At 37.3% G+C, this 14858-nt stretch overlaps 1 protein-coding gene and 1 long non-coding RNA gene across 2 annotated transcripts in view; one reads left to right on the top strand and one right to left on the bottom strand.

The window, feature by feature from the left end:
* LOC141443371 (uncharacterized) overlaps nucleotides 1-2335 on the top strand; it is a 282390-nt gene extending 280055 nt beyond the window's left edge. Inside the window, exon 2 of the long non-coding RNA XR_012453019.1 lies at nucleotides 1962-2335. This is a non-coding gene — a long non-coding RNA (uncharacterized lncRNA). The remainder of the gene's footprint in view (nucleotides 1-1961) is intronic.
* Nucleotides 2336-3529: 1194 nt separating this feature from the next.
* LOC141443256 (talin-2-like) overlaps nucleotides 3530-14858 on the bottom strand; it is a gene marked incomplete at its 5' end in the record, with an annotated part of 87004 nt that continues 75675 nt past the window's right edge. Inside the window, 3 exon segments of the mRNA XM_074108465.1 lie at nucleotides 3530-4324; nucleotides 9061-10017; nucleotides 11270-11422. Coding sequence (XP_073964566.1) covers nucleotides 9063-10017; nucleotides 11270-11422 — 1108 coding nt within the window.

Genomic DNA, 14858 nt, shown 5'->3' with positions numbered 1-14858 from the left:
ACTTATGTATCCACTTTTTACACTAGATGTATAGAAAAGTGGATATTTATGTTAGGACACCGACTGTACATTATTGGAACGAAAAAAAAAAACGCTTTCTCATTTCATTGACATATTTGTTCTTGACCATATAATTGCCATATAATCTCTGATGTCTCTCTCAAAATATCGATTGTGACAAACCAAGAACCTACACATTTGACACTAAATTTCCATTGCATATGGATATGAAAATGTCACTCATTTAATACAATATTTGATTGATTGATATTTCGGGTGCAGTCGTGTTCCGATTGAGATCCGAATCCCGATGGGAATCCATTACGCACTGTTTGTAGTTAGTAATGGTTCTGATCGTGTCTCTAGAAATGCCTCCTGTGATTAAACTCTTTGTCTATTGGATAGGAATTAAACCAATGAGGGCTATCGCGTATAAATTCGCCACTAGAGTCGCTAGTGTAGCGTGAGGTCTACGAAATGTCAAATCTCATAGTTTTTGGGTGAGCTACGCGGATTTATTTATAATTAGAATAATTTTGTGAATATTTTGCAATATCTGAAATTAATTATTGCAACAATGCGTTCCGGGGCAAGGAATGTCTGTTTTTTGACAGTTTTGTCTTTCGGAAACCTTTGTCCTCCCTTATTTCCGAACAAAACGGGGACTATGCAACACTGTGGAATGCTCGATATTTTTATGGTACGGTTTTAAGGTGTATTAAATATGATTTTAATCTATCTCATATATATCTTTTAGTTCATTGATATGGACCTCCGCAAAGTAACGCCTGATTCAATAAATTATTTTAATCTAAACTTCACGTTTTCACGCCCGCAATAACAGACTTTGAAAGCCATACTTAAAAACCTCACGCTACAGTGCGCCATCTAGCGAGACAAAAAACGATAGCCCTCATTGATTTTAAACAGCAATTTACATGACTTCAATTTGTAATACTGTTCCTTTAAGATATAATCGATCTCGGGGTACAATTGTAGTAGAAAAATATTAGCAGGGCCGAATTTAGATGTATGCCGCATTGGAGCAACAACGGAGACCCCCCACTAGGCTGTAGACTGTTTGAAAAAATATAAAGTTTTTGACCAACAGCAATTTCTGGGGGGCCATTGTGGAAGCTTCGGGGTTGTTGCCGTCAGAGTCCGGTCCTGGGGGTTGGAAGGGCTCTCATACCCGATTACTAGACTGTGTCGTCCGTAGACTCTACATTTACGCTAGCAATGTCCGGAAGCACGCATAAGATTCACCCCATACCTAAAAACGCTTTATGTCGCAATAAGGGCGAAAAAGTATTTTTTGTCTTGGTACATTTGCCATCAGATATGTATATGGTAGCGTACATTTAAATAGTTTCGAAATAATTAGACAGAACATACAATTTACTACACTGGCTTGCGAGGATTCTCTACATATAATTACTGCAATACGGCAATACAATACTGCAATTTAATGCAATACAGTAAAAGGAAAGTTAGTGTTGGTGTCTTGTTTGTCATAAATATAAGGACAACCTTTTATGTACAACTCCTTGTGGGGAAAAATATATGTAAGCAAATGCCATATGTAATAGTTTGGGTAATGTATATATAGTTGTTTATAGATGTGTTTGTACGTAATGTGGGTAGATTGTGAGAAAGCATCGCCAAAGCGCTGGGCGTCGACGCAAGCTTAATGGGTACCACCTATACTACGAAAGGTAAAATTCGAACTTCGTATCTTACCGTCTCGTTGAGGCTATATTATTTAATACGAGAGTGAGAGGGACGGTACGATACGAACTTCGATTTTCGTAGTAGTTCCCCAGATTTCGCTCGATAATAACCGTGATGTGATAGCATTGTTGCTACGTTAAAGCACTTGTAATAGCAAGTTATTGTTTTACCGACTATTGACTATCTCAAGATTTGCAACAGCTTTGAACTCAAACTATCCACTATAATAGGTACGTGAGTGACTCGCGTATTTTATTACAAGCCTGCTCTGTTTTTTGTTTTTGTGTCTTGCAAGTTCATTTTGATCCACTTTCGGAGGTCGAATTGACTTCTGCAGCGCCGTTGTTCAATATAATCAAGGGTTAAACTAATTAATTATGCTACTAGTGCTATATCGTAGCATTTAAGGATATTGTTTGTATTTTTTGAATGTGTCATGCTTTAATACCTTTAATCGCGATTAAATAAATATAAATAAAACAGCACAGGATTGCAGAGATTTTTTAGATTATCTGTTAAATTTAAATGTGAGTTGGTAATTATGTTTGCGACTGATTTTTTGTAAGAAATATTTTGTTAAGTGCTATTACACGATGCAAATTTACTTGTCGTTTTATTTAGTAGCAGTGTTATGTTTTATGGCTCCCACACAAAACTGCAGATATCTGTAGTTCCCACACAGGAACTATAGATGCGAATTGCTGCGATACGATTCCGTGCGGCAAAGCGTTAGTGCAGATCACCGTACCTAATATATATGATATCGCAGGAATTCGCGATGCGAATCAGATCGGAAGTTTTTGCGATGTATCCTGCGAGCTCGCAGATTTTTGCAATGCGATGCGATTTCGCAGTTTTGTGTGGGAGCCCTAACTAATGTCGGTTTTGCGTACCCCTGGTGTTGCAGATGTTTATGGGCGGTGGTGATCTCTTACCATCAGGAGACCCACTTGCTCGTTTGCCATCCAGCCGAATAATAAAAAAAATTATAACTACGTCTATCGTTGGCACGTTATGAATCTATTCTCAGGCTTATTATAACACTCATCTCATACATGGCTCAAGCTCAATACAATAGAAAGAAGAGTACTTACCACTTTGCCGAACATTCGGTGATTTAGCCGAATATTCGGTAAACCTGCCGAATACCGAAAACAAAACGAATATTCGGCCCATCCCTAGTTACAAGCCAATTATTTTATGGGCTTTTTCCTAATAATAATAAACTTTGTTGTATAACTATGTTTTTACAATGATGGTAGCTAGAAATAAGTATCAGCAGTTCACCTCTACAACGTAATGGGCACCGTTTAGACCCCCACCTCAGCTCCCTCGAGCCGGCTTCCAGTAACTGTAGACCCGTCGCCTTCCGTCGGTCCTGCTGTTCAGGCCGGTGCCATCCCATGCTAGCTCTCGGAAAGTGACGTATTGCAGTCTGCGCTAGCGTTTGGTCTTATAAAATAAATGTGCTTTACTGAGGGGCTGTTTCACCATCCATGGATTAGCGTTAACCGACGGTTAAATGTGATGCCGTCTCCGTCTATTCGAACAAAAGAAATAGAGACGGCATCGCAGCTAACCGCAGTTAACACTAATCAATGGCTGGTGAAACAGCCCCTAAGAGTAGTTGTTTCCTCTTCCCACCAGCTCTACCTGTGACGTAGCCCGCCGAACGGACTACGTCACAGTAAGCACTTTATATTCTCTGTCACTTTCCCTCTTGGACGACGGGATATAATAACAAACACCCACATATTCTGTGACCGAACGAGTGTGAAAATTCAAATAAAACACAATATACAATTAGTAGTTTATTTAATTACACCCATAAAGTGGTTGACATCAATGCCCGCTCATAAAATATTCAAACAATAAACAATACAAATCGAACTCAAACCGATTTTAAACAAAAACAATAATTAGTTTTTTTTTATTTGGTTTTCTACGACAGGTTAATGCGGCTATACATTAATATAGATCTATCAAAAATTGTAGCTTTTATATTAGGTTGTATCGCGTGCGAGCTATATGCGAAATAATGTAGCCTTAAAATATTTAAGTAGATATAATAAACATGATTTAAATTAAAGTGTCATAATAAAATTAGGCATGCAGCTCGCACGCAATTGTATATCTAAAAATATTATTAGGTATATTTAAAGATTATATAGTATCACTATAATTACATTAATAAGACACCACATTAGCCTGACGTCATAAAACGTCATAATTATAAAGTTATATGACGATGGCAGATAGTTATCTTTATTTATATTTGGGATAACTTTTTATACTTGTCAGCAAGTATTGTAGACATACAATACTACAGACAGTTATATTAAACATCTACTGAGTATAGTTAATGCATATATGAATAGTTTTATCACTATGTTATACAACATATAGTATATCTAATTTGCTTGGTGTTGCAATACCTTCAGTGGACGAATCGCTCGCGCGGGCTCCTTACATATTATTTAGTTATACAAAAATATTAAATATATTCTCAAGCGAAAATAATTAAGGCACATTAATTAAAAATATACATATACAGGATTCGCTTCACACCACGGCCGACGTCGCCATTTTTATGCTACAAAAAACAAATACAGTGTCATAATTTTGTATTTCAAAAATTTAATTATTTTTTTCTCGAAGAAAGCATTAGAGCTCTAATACGATACTCTATATTGTTTAGGCTTAAGTCCTTTTGTGTAATAAAAAAATGCTGTCTTCGAATTAATTAGTACAAGCTTATTAGAATCATAATCTCAGCTAATTAAATGATTATATGTTGCCTTATTTTAAATTATGAGACTCTATGTAAATGCTTATATGACATCTAAGCTAATGCTTTAACTGAGACTATGGTAGCTACCTAACACTATCATTAGTGGACTTAACATCGTTACGAGAGCTCAACCGGCCATACATATTTTATGGAAGATTGGGCTCTAACTAGCTACATTCGTAGTTGTTAATTAAAATTACAAATCGCTCCAAATACAGTAAAATCACATTTCACAAACATGTACTTTTATATACAACTATGGCGTATCATGGCACATTAGTAGAATTAATAATTAATTGTAGCTTTGTAAATATTAATTTGCACAATTTTAAGGCTACTAAGTAAACTTTCAATTACATTTGTTATTAATTTTGTAGTTAAAGGCAACGTACAACGTGCAATTGGTATGTCACAAAATGGTCCCAAATCAGCAAAAACTGCCGGTCTTGTGAACGGCGCTGTTCTTCCTTTGGGACTTTTATAGACCGCTATTTACCTTTAGTAGGTAGCTAGTTTTTCAATGGCGGTGGCTACACATTTCTTCAGTCTACCCGATTCGAAATATTGGGAGCTAATTAGGGTTTAAATAGACTATGATACTTTACACGGCACACTTATTGTAAACACAAAATGTATACACGAAGTGTCTGTATACACAGTGTCTATATACACAAAGTGTCTGTATACACAAAGTGTCTGTATACACAAAGTGTCTGTATACACGAAGTGTCTCTATCTGATCTTACACAGCACCGGCTCCAGCCCTTGGTCTAGATAGAGCGAGATAGACTACACCGCTTCCGCGCCTCTCAAAAGGCGACATCTTAATTTTGTTTTGCACTGAAAAGTCTATAATGACGCCCCTTGCCGTCTGACGCCTAGAGCGGCCATACTCTTGCTCTAACCCAGGGAGCTTGTTCTTACACAATCACTTCGTGTATACACTTAGTGTATCGTGTAAACTGTAGTATCGTTATCTAAACTTAGCTTAAAATTTAACAGCTGTTTACACCCCATAGCAAATATATCATCTTTTAAAAGCTATTTAGTAACAAATTAGAAATCCATAAAGTTTACTTAGCAACGTCTTGGCTCAAAGGCATCAATGTTTAAGTTTTATTTGACTCTATAATTTCATACAATTCTGAGATACTAAGAGAGCGCTTCCAGGGCTGACTTCTGTGATTTTTTTTAATAATCTCATCCGCGGATTTAGCGCTGCACTCGCTTGAAAACCAGGCGTGGGGAGCGACTCCAACCTTGATATTTTTTTTTTCCGGAATATTCAAGGGCAGAATGCAATAGGGTCTTAGTTAACCAGTGAAAAACATCACCCAAGGGTCTCATCTGCACTTAACATCAGTTCATCAGTTTGTCTTTGCCAGCTCTATAATCGCTCCCTTAGATCTCAAGAGTGTCGGGCTGTTCGTCCCTTTCTAAAACTTCATGCATGAAAGAGACGAACACTCCAAGCCACTCTTATCGGGTAGAAAAGGCACGGTTGTAAATAACACAATCTCTTAATGGCACACATGGTTAAGGCCATGACGTAGACGTGAAAATAATGGATCATGGGATCAACAGGTCCTTACTTTACAAACTTAAAGGCGACAGGTGACACTGACAATTCGACTAGTAGTACAAAGTCAATATCCCACTAGAGATCACGTAGGTTACCTAAAACCGGCGAAATAAAAATTGGTAATTATAAGAAGATAAGAATTTGTAATGACAGCTGTCAAATATGACAGTAAAAAGCACAAAGTTTTGTCGTGGACATAAAACATGTCCCTTTCTGACCAGTAGGCGAGTACGAAAGGGATGAATGGTTTAACGATAAAAAGCTTAATATCCTATTGGTATTAGAATTAGGACTATATACTCGTAATATGTGACTTGTAATAAGTGTCTGGAAGCCATGCATACGGTTTTTTTGGAAGTGGCAAGACTAAATATGAATCTAAGTGATAAACATATTTTGTTATTTTTGAATCAAAGCTACCGGTATGTACTACAGATTGGTTCAAAATACGTCAGACATACCTCGCCTATTAATACGCGAGTGATCCGTGTATCCTACTAATATTATAAATGTGAAAGTTTGTGAGTGAGTGAGTGAGTGAGTGAGTGAGTGAGTGAGTATGTTTGTTACTTTTTCACGCTTAAACGGCTGGACGGATTTTGATGAAATTGGCGGAAAGTTAGTTTATAACCTTTGACCCGATATTCCACGGATACCTAGGGATAAAATCTTGAAATGACAACCGCTGGGCTTTGAGCCATGAAATTTAGTATGTAGGTAGCTGGGACCTCTGGAATAACACATAGGCTACTTATTATTCCGATATTCCCACGGATAGGGATAAAATCTCGAAATAATAACCGCTGGGCTTAGAGTCATGAAATTTGGTATGTAGGTAACTGGACATCTGGAATAACACTTAAGTGACTTTTTGACCCGATATTCTTACGGGATAACTAGGGATAAAATCTTGAAATAACAACCACTGGGCTTAGAGCCATGAAATTTGGTATGTAGGTAGCTGGACCTCTGAAATAACACATAGGCTACTATTTATTCCGATATTCCCACGGGATAGGGATAAAATCTCGAAATAATAACCGCTGGGCTTAGAGTCATGAAATTTGGTACGTAGGTAACTGGACATCTGGAATAACATTTAAGTGACTTTTTGACCCGATATTCCCACGGGATAACTAGGGATAAAATCTCGAAATAACAACCACTGGGCTTAGAGCCATGAAATTTGGTATGTAGGTAGCTGGACCTCTGGAATAACACATAGGCTACTTTTTATTCCGATATTCCCACGGGATAGGGATAAAATCTTGAAATAACAACCGCTGGGCTTAGAGGCATGAAATTTGGTATGTAGGTAGCCGGACGTCTGGAATAACACATACGCTACTTTTTATCTCGATATTTCCACGGGATAGTTTTGTAACTAAGGGACCCCATACATCCGTGTATTATTGTTATTATTATTTTGTATTTTTTTCTTTAATTGTATACTTACTGTAGTTTTTAAGTATTTTATTTGTACTTATTTTATTTTGAAAAAATGACTGCCAAGCTTCTTGCGGCGCATTCTTCTTGGCAATGATGGTCTTTCCGAAAGTGCTGGTATTTAAAAAATGACGTGTAAAAGTGCCCATTGCGGCCTATTTACTGAATAAATGATATGAATTTGAATTAGAATAGGGAAAATTTTTGAAATTTTAGCACTGGGTTTCGAGTCTTGAATTTTGTACAGTTATTCACAACACAACCTCAATGAAGACCACGATATTAATTTGGAAATTTCCAGGGGAATTTTGTAAAATCCCGAAAATTTTCAATTGCAACTACCAGACCGAATAGTTTACGCGTGCGAAGCCGCGGGTAAAAAGCTAGTCGTAAATAATTATGACACACTTTTGCTTCGTTGTTTTAATATTATTTTCACGCCTACATACTAGCTGCCTTTTTATATAGTTTCAAGTTAGTAAATATATATTTTAAGGCAATATTGTAAGGTGCCCCATAGGGCTAGCACTTTGTGAGTAGACCGGGAGCTATAACTACAACTTTAAAACAATATGCATTTTCAATTTACACGTAAACTTGACATATAGACATAACTAGTACTATGTTATGTTAATGTTTGTTTAACAACTGTTCACTTATTATTGTTATCGTAAAATTGTTGTTATTTATGTTATTGTTATTTTTTCCAACGCCAAAACCAAAATTAAGTTACATTTTTAATTTAAATATTTGAGACGCCGCTCCCGGTCTAAATTATACTTTTATAATAATAACTCTCATAGAATTTTCAAATTGAAACAATCCTTTTTATATACCAGTGTCTCTAAGGCCAGTTTCATAGAGGCACTACGTTTTAATAAATAATCCAGTCTAGCACCGTTTCAATAATTTTGAATATAAATAAAACTTATGTATGACGAGTTCAATTATCGAGACACTAAAAAAAATTAAGGCAGTATTTTTTTGTACTTAAAACCTAAATGGAGAAATTGAACCCGTCATAATTCAATAGTTGTAAATAAATATATATTTCGACGTGCTATATCCACATGTATCATAAGAATCAATTTCATGTATTAATGCACACGTTAATGCCACAAGGTCTTAAGTGTACCAAGCTAATAACCAGCCACTAACGATCACAACATCTACTAGGACCGACACTATTGAAAAAAAAAAAAAAAAAAAAAAACTTTTTTGCTTAAATATCTACGGAGTACAAGTCATCCACTAAGAACTATTTCAACACTAAAATGTATTGAGACCCCACATGACAGAGTAGAATAGAATTTTCATAAAAAATCTAGCGCAATAGCATCGGCCAAACTATTACTACTTTGATAAGTTCGTACGTGGCAAGTGGAACCCTGTCGCAGGACGCCAGTGCTGTCCTCATCAAGTTTTTTTTGTATAAGCTCGGCAATTGGCGACTGCGACACGGTTCTACCGAGAGACGCACAAGCTTATCAAGGTATCTACAAAGCGTTACCTTCAAAAGTTTCCAAACTTCTTGGTGACCGTCGAACTGGTTTCGGACTTGTGCGAGCTCGTCATCACGCTCTTCCGCTCAATAGTTTCCGAGGATATAGTCGATTTCGCGAATTTCCTGTCCATACTGTCCAACTCTTTAGACAGATCCTTCTTCATAGTCTGCTGCGTGAATTCTGACGCGAATTCTGAAGGCCTCATGAATGACCTGCTGGTGTCCGAGCTCATTTTAGATTCTAAAGTGTTAAATCTCGAATCCAGAGTGCTGTAACGGCTGTCGTTGTCAAACGCCTTTGACAGTTCGTCGATGCCTTCCAGTTTGACAGGTTCGTATTTGGTATTAGTCGTCGTCAAGTTGACCGGGGATGAGCTGTATATTTTAGTTGTTGTTATTTTCTGAGTGCCGTTGGGGACCTCTTTGACTTCTGTTGTCGTTTCCTCCATGAAATTAGGGCCCCCATAGCTGTGTACTTCTTTGCCGTAGGGCGAGGACATCCTTTCATAGTCCGGCGTGGCAGCTTTGACTAGATCCGTCGACATCTGTTTGTACTCTTGGCTGAAGTCAGTTTTTTCGAACTTCGGCGTCGACGTTAGGAAAGGCGACTTTGTCGTTTCGGTCTTTATGTATTCGGTTTTGGGATAGCTCTGGTAGGATTCGCTTTTGATCGTGAATTCGGACTGTTTTGTTCCGCCGGGTATAGCTTCCGTTGTTTTTTGGTGTTCGGAGAACGTTTGTCCGACGCCATCCAAGTTTGGTTTTTTGAGGGTGGAATATATGGGTTCTTTGTCGTCGAACTTGAGGTCTCTAGCGTTGAACTTTGGGCTGAGGGGGGAGGTTACTTTGGGGGCGTCGTACCCGTATTCTTTCTTGTAGAAGTTGGACTCGTATTGCCTCTGTTCTTCGGTTTTGGAGTACTCGGTGGCTTGGCGCGGCGTGTCGTAGAGGCGGGTCTCGTAACTGTAATGTTACAGCGATTAGAGGGCGACCGGACGTTAGGCCTCCACCGGAAGAGACAGACAGTCAGACACCCATGCGCATGCAAGTTATGAGGCTGTTTAGTTACGCAGTTATTTACCGATTTTTAATTGCAAACACGGCGTTCTGTTGACTGCAAAAGTGCTGCTGATTTAAAAAACTTACAATTTCAACATTTTGTGCGAAGGTTGTCGTAAAACAGAGTAGTTCAAATCATTTTGACATTTTCAACTTGCGTTGAAATTGGCATAATTTTTATGTCTTGATCCATTTTACGTGGTTTGGTTTTTATACGACAAAGTGTATCTGTGAAATTTCTATATAATGGAATAGTGAACCCTGGATGACAATATTTAACACAAGGAAGGGATAGGTACATGAAAGTGTCACTTTAACTTGGTCCGACTGTAAGATGTGCGTGGATATTTTATAGGATAGTTATTATAAAAGATGGCGACAAATACATGAAGAATGACACATAATTGAGTATGTCTTTCCACAACTGATAAATATGTGATATTTACAAATGAGTGAATTGTGTGTTTTTAATTTCCATTTAAATACAGCGGGTTTCTTCATTTTTCCAAACAAAAATTGCAAATTTTAAATCTAATATCTTTTAGTAAATTGTGAAAGAAAAAAGGGCCAAAATGGTGCGCGGTGGGAGCGGTGACCTTGTCCGTTATGTGCAGAAGGTCAAGGGAGCTAGCTATTTCCGCATTAAAAATCCTCGGACCGCCCCAAGACCACCACCGGATGAGACAAAATGTATTACTACAATCAATCAAATCAACCCATATCCACCCACTCCTGGGTTAAGGCCTCTTCATATTCACGCCACTTTGCCCGGTTTATTGCTACAATGGATGCCATGAAAGCCGTGGTGGTGGTGGTGGTGGTGGTTTGACCTATGGCCTCTAACAAAGGCACAAGCACAGAATCGTGGGTTCAAATCCAGACTCGTTTCTCTGAGTGATCTCTTAAGTTTTTTGAAATTTACCACGATCTTTACGGTGACGGACCTGCACAAACCTACGCAGCTATTCAATGGTGTATGTGTGTGTAGTTCCCAATCCGCAGTGGGCCCACGTGGGAACTACAGCCCAAGCCATAATGATGAATAGGCATACATTTGTCGCACAAAAACCAAGCAACCTAAATGACGGTGCGATGGCCTACCCCCGGTGAGAGAAAATGATGGAACGAACCGCTTCACGGGCTAGCCGCGTCATACTTTAGCAGGGACGCGCGGCGCGGCGGCGGCGGCGGCCTCTCCCTCTTGTAGAACACTCTGTCTCTGTCCCCCTCCTGGTCCGACACTAGCACGGCCGTCCGCACCTCCGGCAGTCGCAACGACTTGACGGTCACCGTTTCTTCCATGCTCCTACTATGTTAGACACCCCATGCAAGTTAGGAGAGAAGTATATTAGTAACAGGCGGTTTCCAAACGTTAACTAGTTTATATTTAAGGTTCAAAGTAAACTTGGGCTTGGAATTGAATATCGAATATTAAGGTTTCCAGAATAGTCGACTGCAAAAAGATTTGAACGGTCAAAGGTACAAATTGAAGGTCGCGAAACAAAGGAAATTCGACCAAGAGAATTATTTTATGGCATACATACTTATGTATCTACATGTTTAAAAAAAAACCTGTACGATATTTTCTACGATACGCTATAAGTGGCAAAATATAATAATTTACGAAAGTAAATTAAATTTTTGTATGGATCGGCGAGCAGACGGTTCGCCTGATGTTAAGTGATTACCGTCGCCGATAGACATACGCAGCACCATCAGGACTGCAGATGCATTGCCGGCCTTGCAAGAAATGGTACACTCGCTTTTTGTCAATTTTCAAATTCCATTTCGTAGTAGTCAGTAGCCTTAATTAGGGTTAAATTATGGTACAAGATTTTTTGAATACCATGAATGTATGCATAATAATTATCAGAAGCAATTATTAAAGATTTGTAGTATTACAGATTGTTATTTTACTGAAACATGTTACAAACAATCTACAAGATTCAAGACACTCAAGATTTCGATATTCAATGAAAAACCTAAGTTTAGCAACGACGTTACATTTAAATCGTTAATCTAACCCGCCCTGCGTTAGTTAAGAGTTAACTAAGGTTTTTTAAAACAAAGCTTTAATGTTTGAAACATGGATATGTACAGAACGATGGTGTTTGAACTCGCCACGGGGTTTAGGTCAAAAAACAACTTTTTAACACATTGATAAATAATTTAATTTATCAATGTACATTTAAGCATTATATGTGACAAAACACAACCAATAGACGGCGCGAAATAGCTTTTGGAAATATTCTCAACATTTAGCGCGGATTTTATTATTTTATATTAGACACAGTACACAGAGCGTTTCAAATATTCATGTTGTAAAAATGAGAAATAAATAGTCTCAAACTAAACAAAGTTTTTATTATGAGTACTAGGCAACGGATAAACATACTTTTATTGATATATACATACTTAAATACATATTAAACGACCAAGACTCGAGAACAAACATTCGTAAGTATTATTGATACACATATCTGTCCCGACCGGGGATCGATCCCAGGACTTCAGGCTCTAACCACTCGGCTATACGGTCGTCAAACAAAAACATCACACAAAGCTTCGTTCACAGAATAAATATAGGAAAGTTGTGAGTTCGTGTATTGTCACATAGAACGCATTTTTCAAACAGGGCCAAGCTAGCGTTTTATAAAGCCGCCACAAAATAGAGCCAAGTTGTTCGTTCAGCATATTTTGAGTTGATCGACAATTTCTTTTTTAACAATATCTTTTTGGTTCACGTTGTACTGGTTCATTATTTTAAGTTTATATTAGATTTAACTTCACTGTCGTTAGTTTGTTTGAGACAAATATCACCTAAGTTTGTATTATAGATCCAAAACAAGTTTTTGGCGAGCTGTACATTTTATTATTGTACTTACATTGTCATCTGACCGACACATTCATACCAAAACAAGTTGCTAAAGACCCGAACAAACAAATATTGCAAGTTTGAAAAAAAGCTTATAACTTATATGTACGCGAAAAAACTGTCAATCAACCAAAATATACCTATTGTGAACATTCACCGCCGCTCCCAACAACAATAGACCATTAAATCTAATGCTCTTATCATCGTCTGAGTGCGTCTTGACTCTATTAGCGAGCAAGCTCTGTACAAGGACTTACGGCATCGTTCTGTCATTTCGGCTTCTGTGAAGTAAAACATAGGTTATACCGCTAGATATAAGATATAACATATACCAGGCAGGCTGAGTAAGCTACATTCGCGCACCGGTCTGCGGTGGCGAGACAGGTATATTTTTACTAGTTTTTCGACACAGTGCAATTAAGTATATCCATTGTTAAATTGCAGTCATTGGTCGCAAAATGTTTCGCGGTTTTTGGCAGCTCCTTCGAAGGAGCTATTTTGTTTTCTTAGCTCTTGTTCTTTCACAAGAAAAGGAAGTACTGGGGTTCTTATTTCGCTTTTGCCCCTTTGCAAGTACTGAAGGTGTTAGCGCGGGTTTATTAATGGTTCGGTGAAAAACGTTTGGCAACCTGATTCATTTCGCAACTTTTCATTTCCCAACTGTTTAATATTTCTGAAACTGTAAATATTTCAGGTCTTTTATTAAACTCACCTAACCTGAAATATTTACAGCTTTAGAGTTGCGAAATAAAACAGGTTGCCAAACGTTACGTTGCGAAAAGGCAGTACCCGACTATAGCATGGCTTTTCCTTCGGTTTTCTATGAGCTAAAAGATCAACCGAGAACTGTTTTTTTTTGCACTAGTTCCTGAATTGGCAGAAGCAACTTTTTCCCTTTACATGTAGCAAAAATCAATTAAGAATCAATATGCTCGTACAAAACTACACTCATCAAAAGTGCCTAGAGATATTTTATATCTCTAAGGCGAAAGTATAATCGCAGTACTTCCATCATCTCTTGTGAAGGAACTAGTGCGAAAAGAACGCAATAGTTCCATCGAAGCAGCTGCCGAAAAAAATATCGCGAATTATTCAAAATATTGTGTTTTTAGAGTCATGTCTTGGAAATATTAGTTGACGTTGTCAACTATTAAATTGTGCGTGATCAATAAATATTGATTAGTGATTTTTACGAATTTCGTTAGACCAATGACTGTACTTTATTATTTTTTTAATAAAACATTAGATAAATATTCCAAAGACTACACAGTAAGTTTAGATAGTTTTTTTTAAGTCATAGATTAAATTAAATGTAGAAATGGCGTCCAAGATTAAGTTAATTGTATAGTATAAATTCATCGAAAAATGTAAAAAACTAGTAATACAAAAAGTTCCTTAATTAACACGAAAGGCACGAAAAAAGGTTTTTTTTTTGTAAAAAATCTTTTTTCAGTGCAGAAAAACATGAAACAAGCGCTAAGCCATGCTTGTGATTACATGAATATAGACTTAAATCTAACTTAACTTAATTTCACGTTCATTCATCAATCTACCCTCAAATTGTAGAAAAAAAATTGAAGGTAAATCAAGTTTGAACAAAGTCTTACGAATAAACACAATTTTATAAAATTTTCGTTACTATGTCGAAAGATTCTTTAAAAAATCTTAACATACATCCAAACCGTCCAAAATATATATTGAGGCACATGTCATAAGTTATCCTTGAAGGCACTTCTCAACGAGTCAGTTAGTAATAGCGTGGAAATAAATAAAAATAAGTAATATACTCGTACATCTCGTATATCTACTTTATTACGCGAGTATACTTATTACTATATGTTTATATACAGGCGCTATCTTCTGTGGTCCA

The sequence above is a fragment of the Choristoneura fumiferana genome, chromosome 27, assembly GCF_025370935.1.
Source record: "Choristoneura fumiferana chromosome 27, NRCan_CFum_1, whole genome shotgun sequence".
Taxonomy (NCBI): Eukaryota; Metazoa; Arthropoda; class Insecta; order Lepidoptera; family Tortricidae; genus Choristoneura; species Choristoneura fumiferana.
This window is presented reverse-complemented; position numbering and strand designations above follow the sequence as displayed.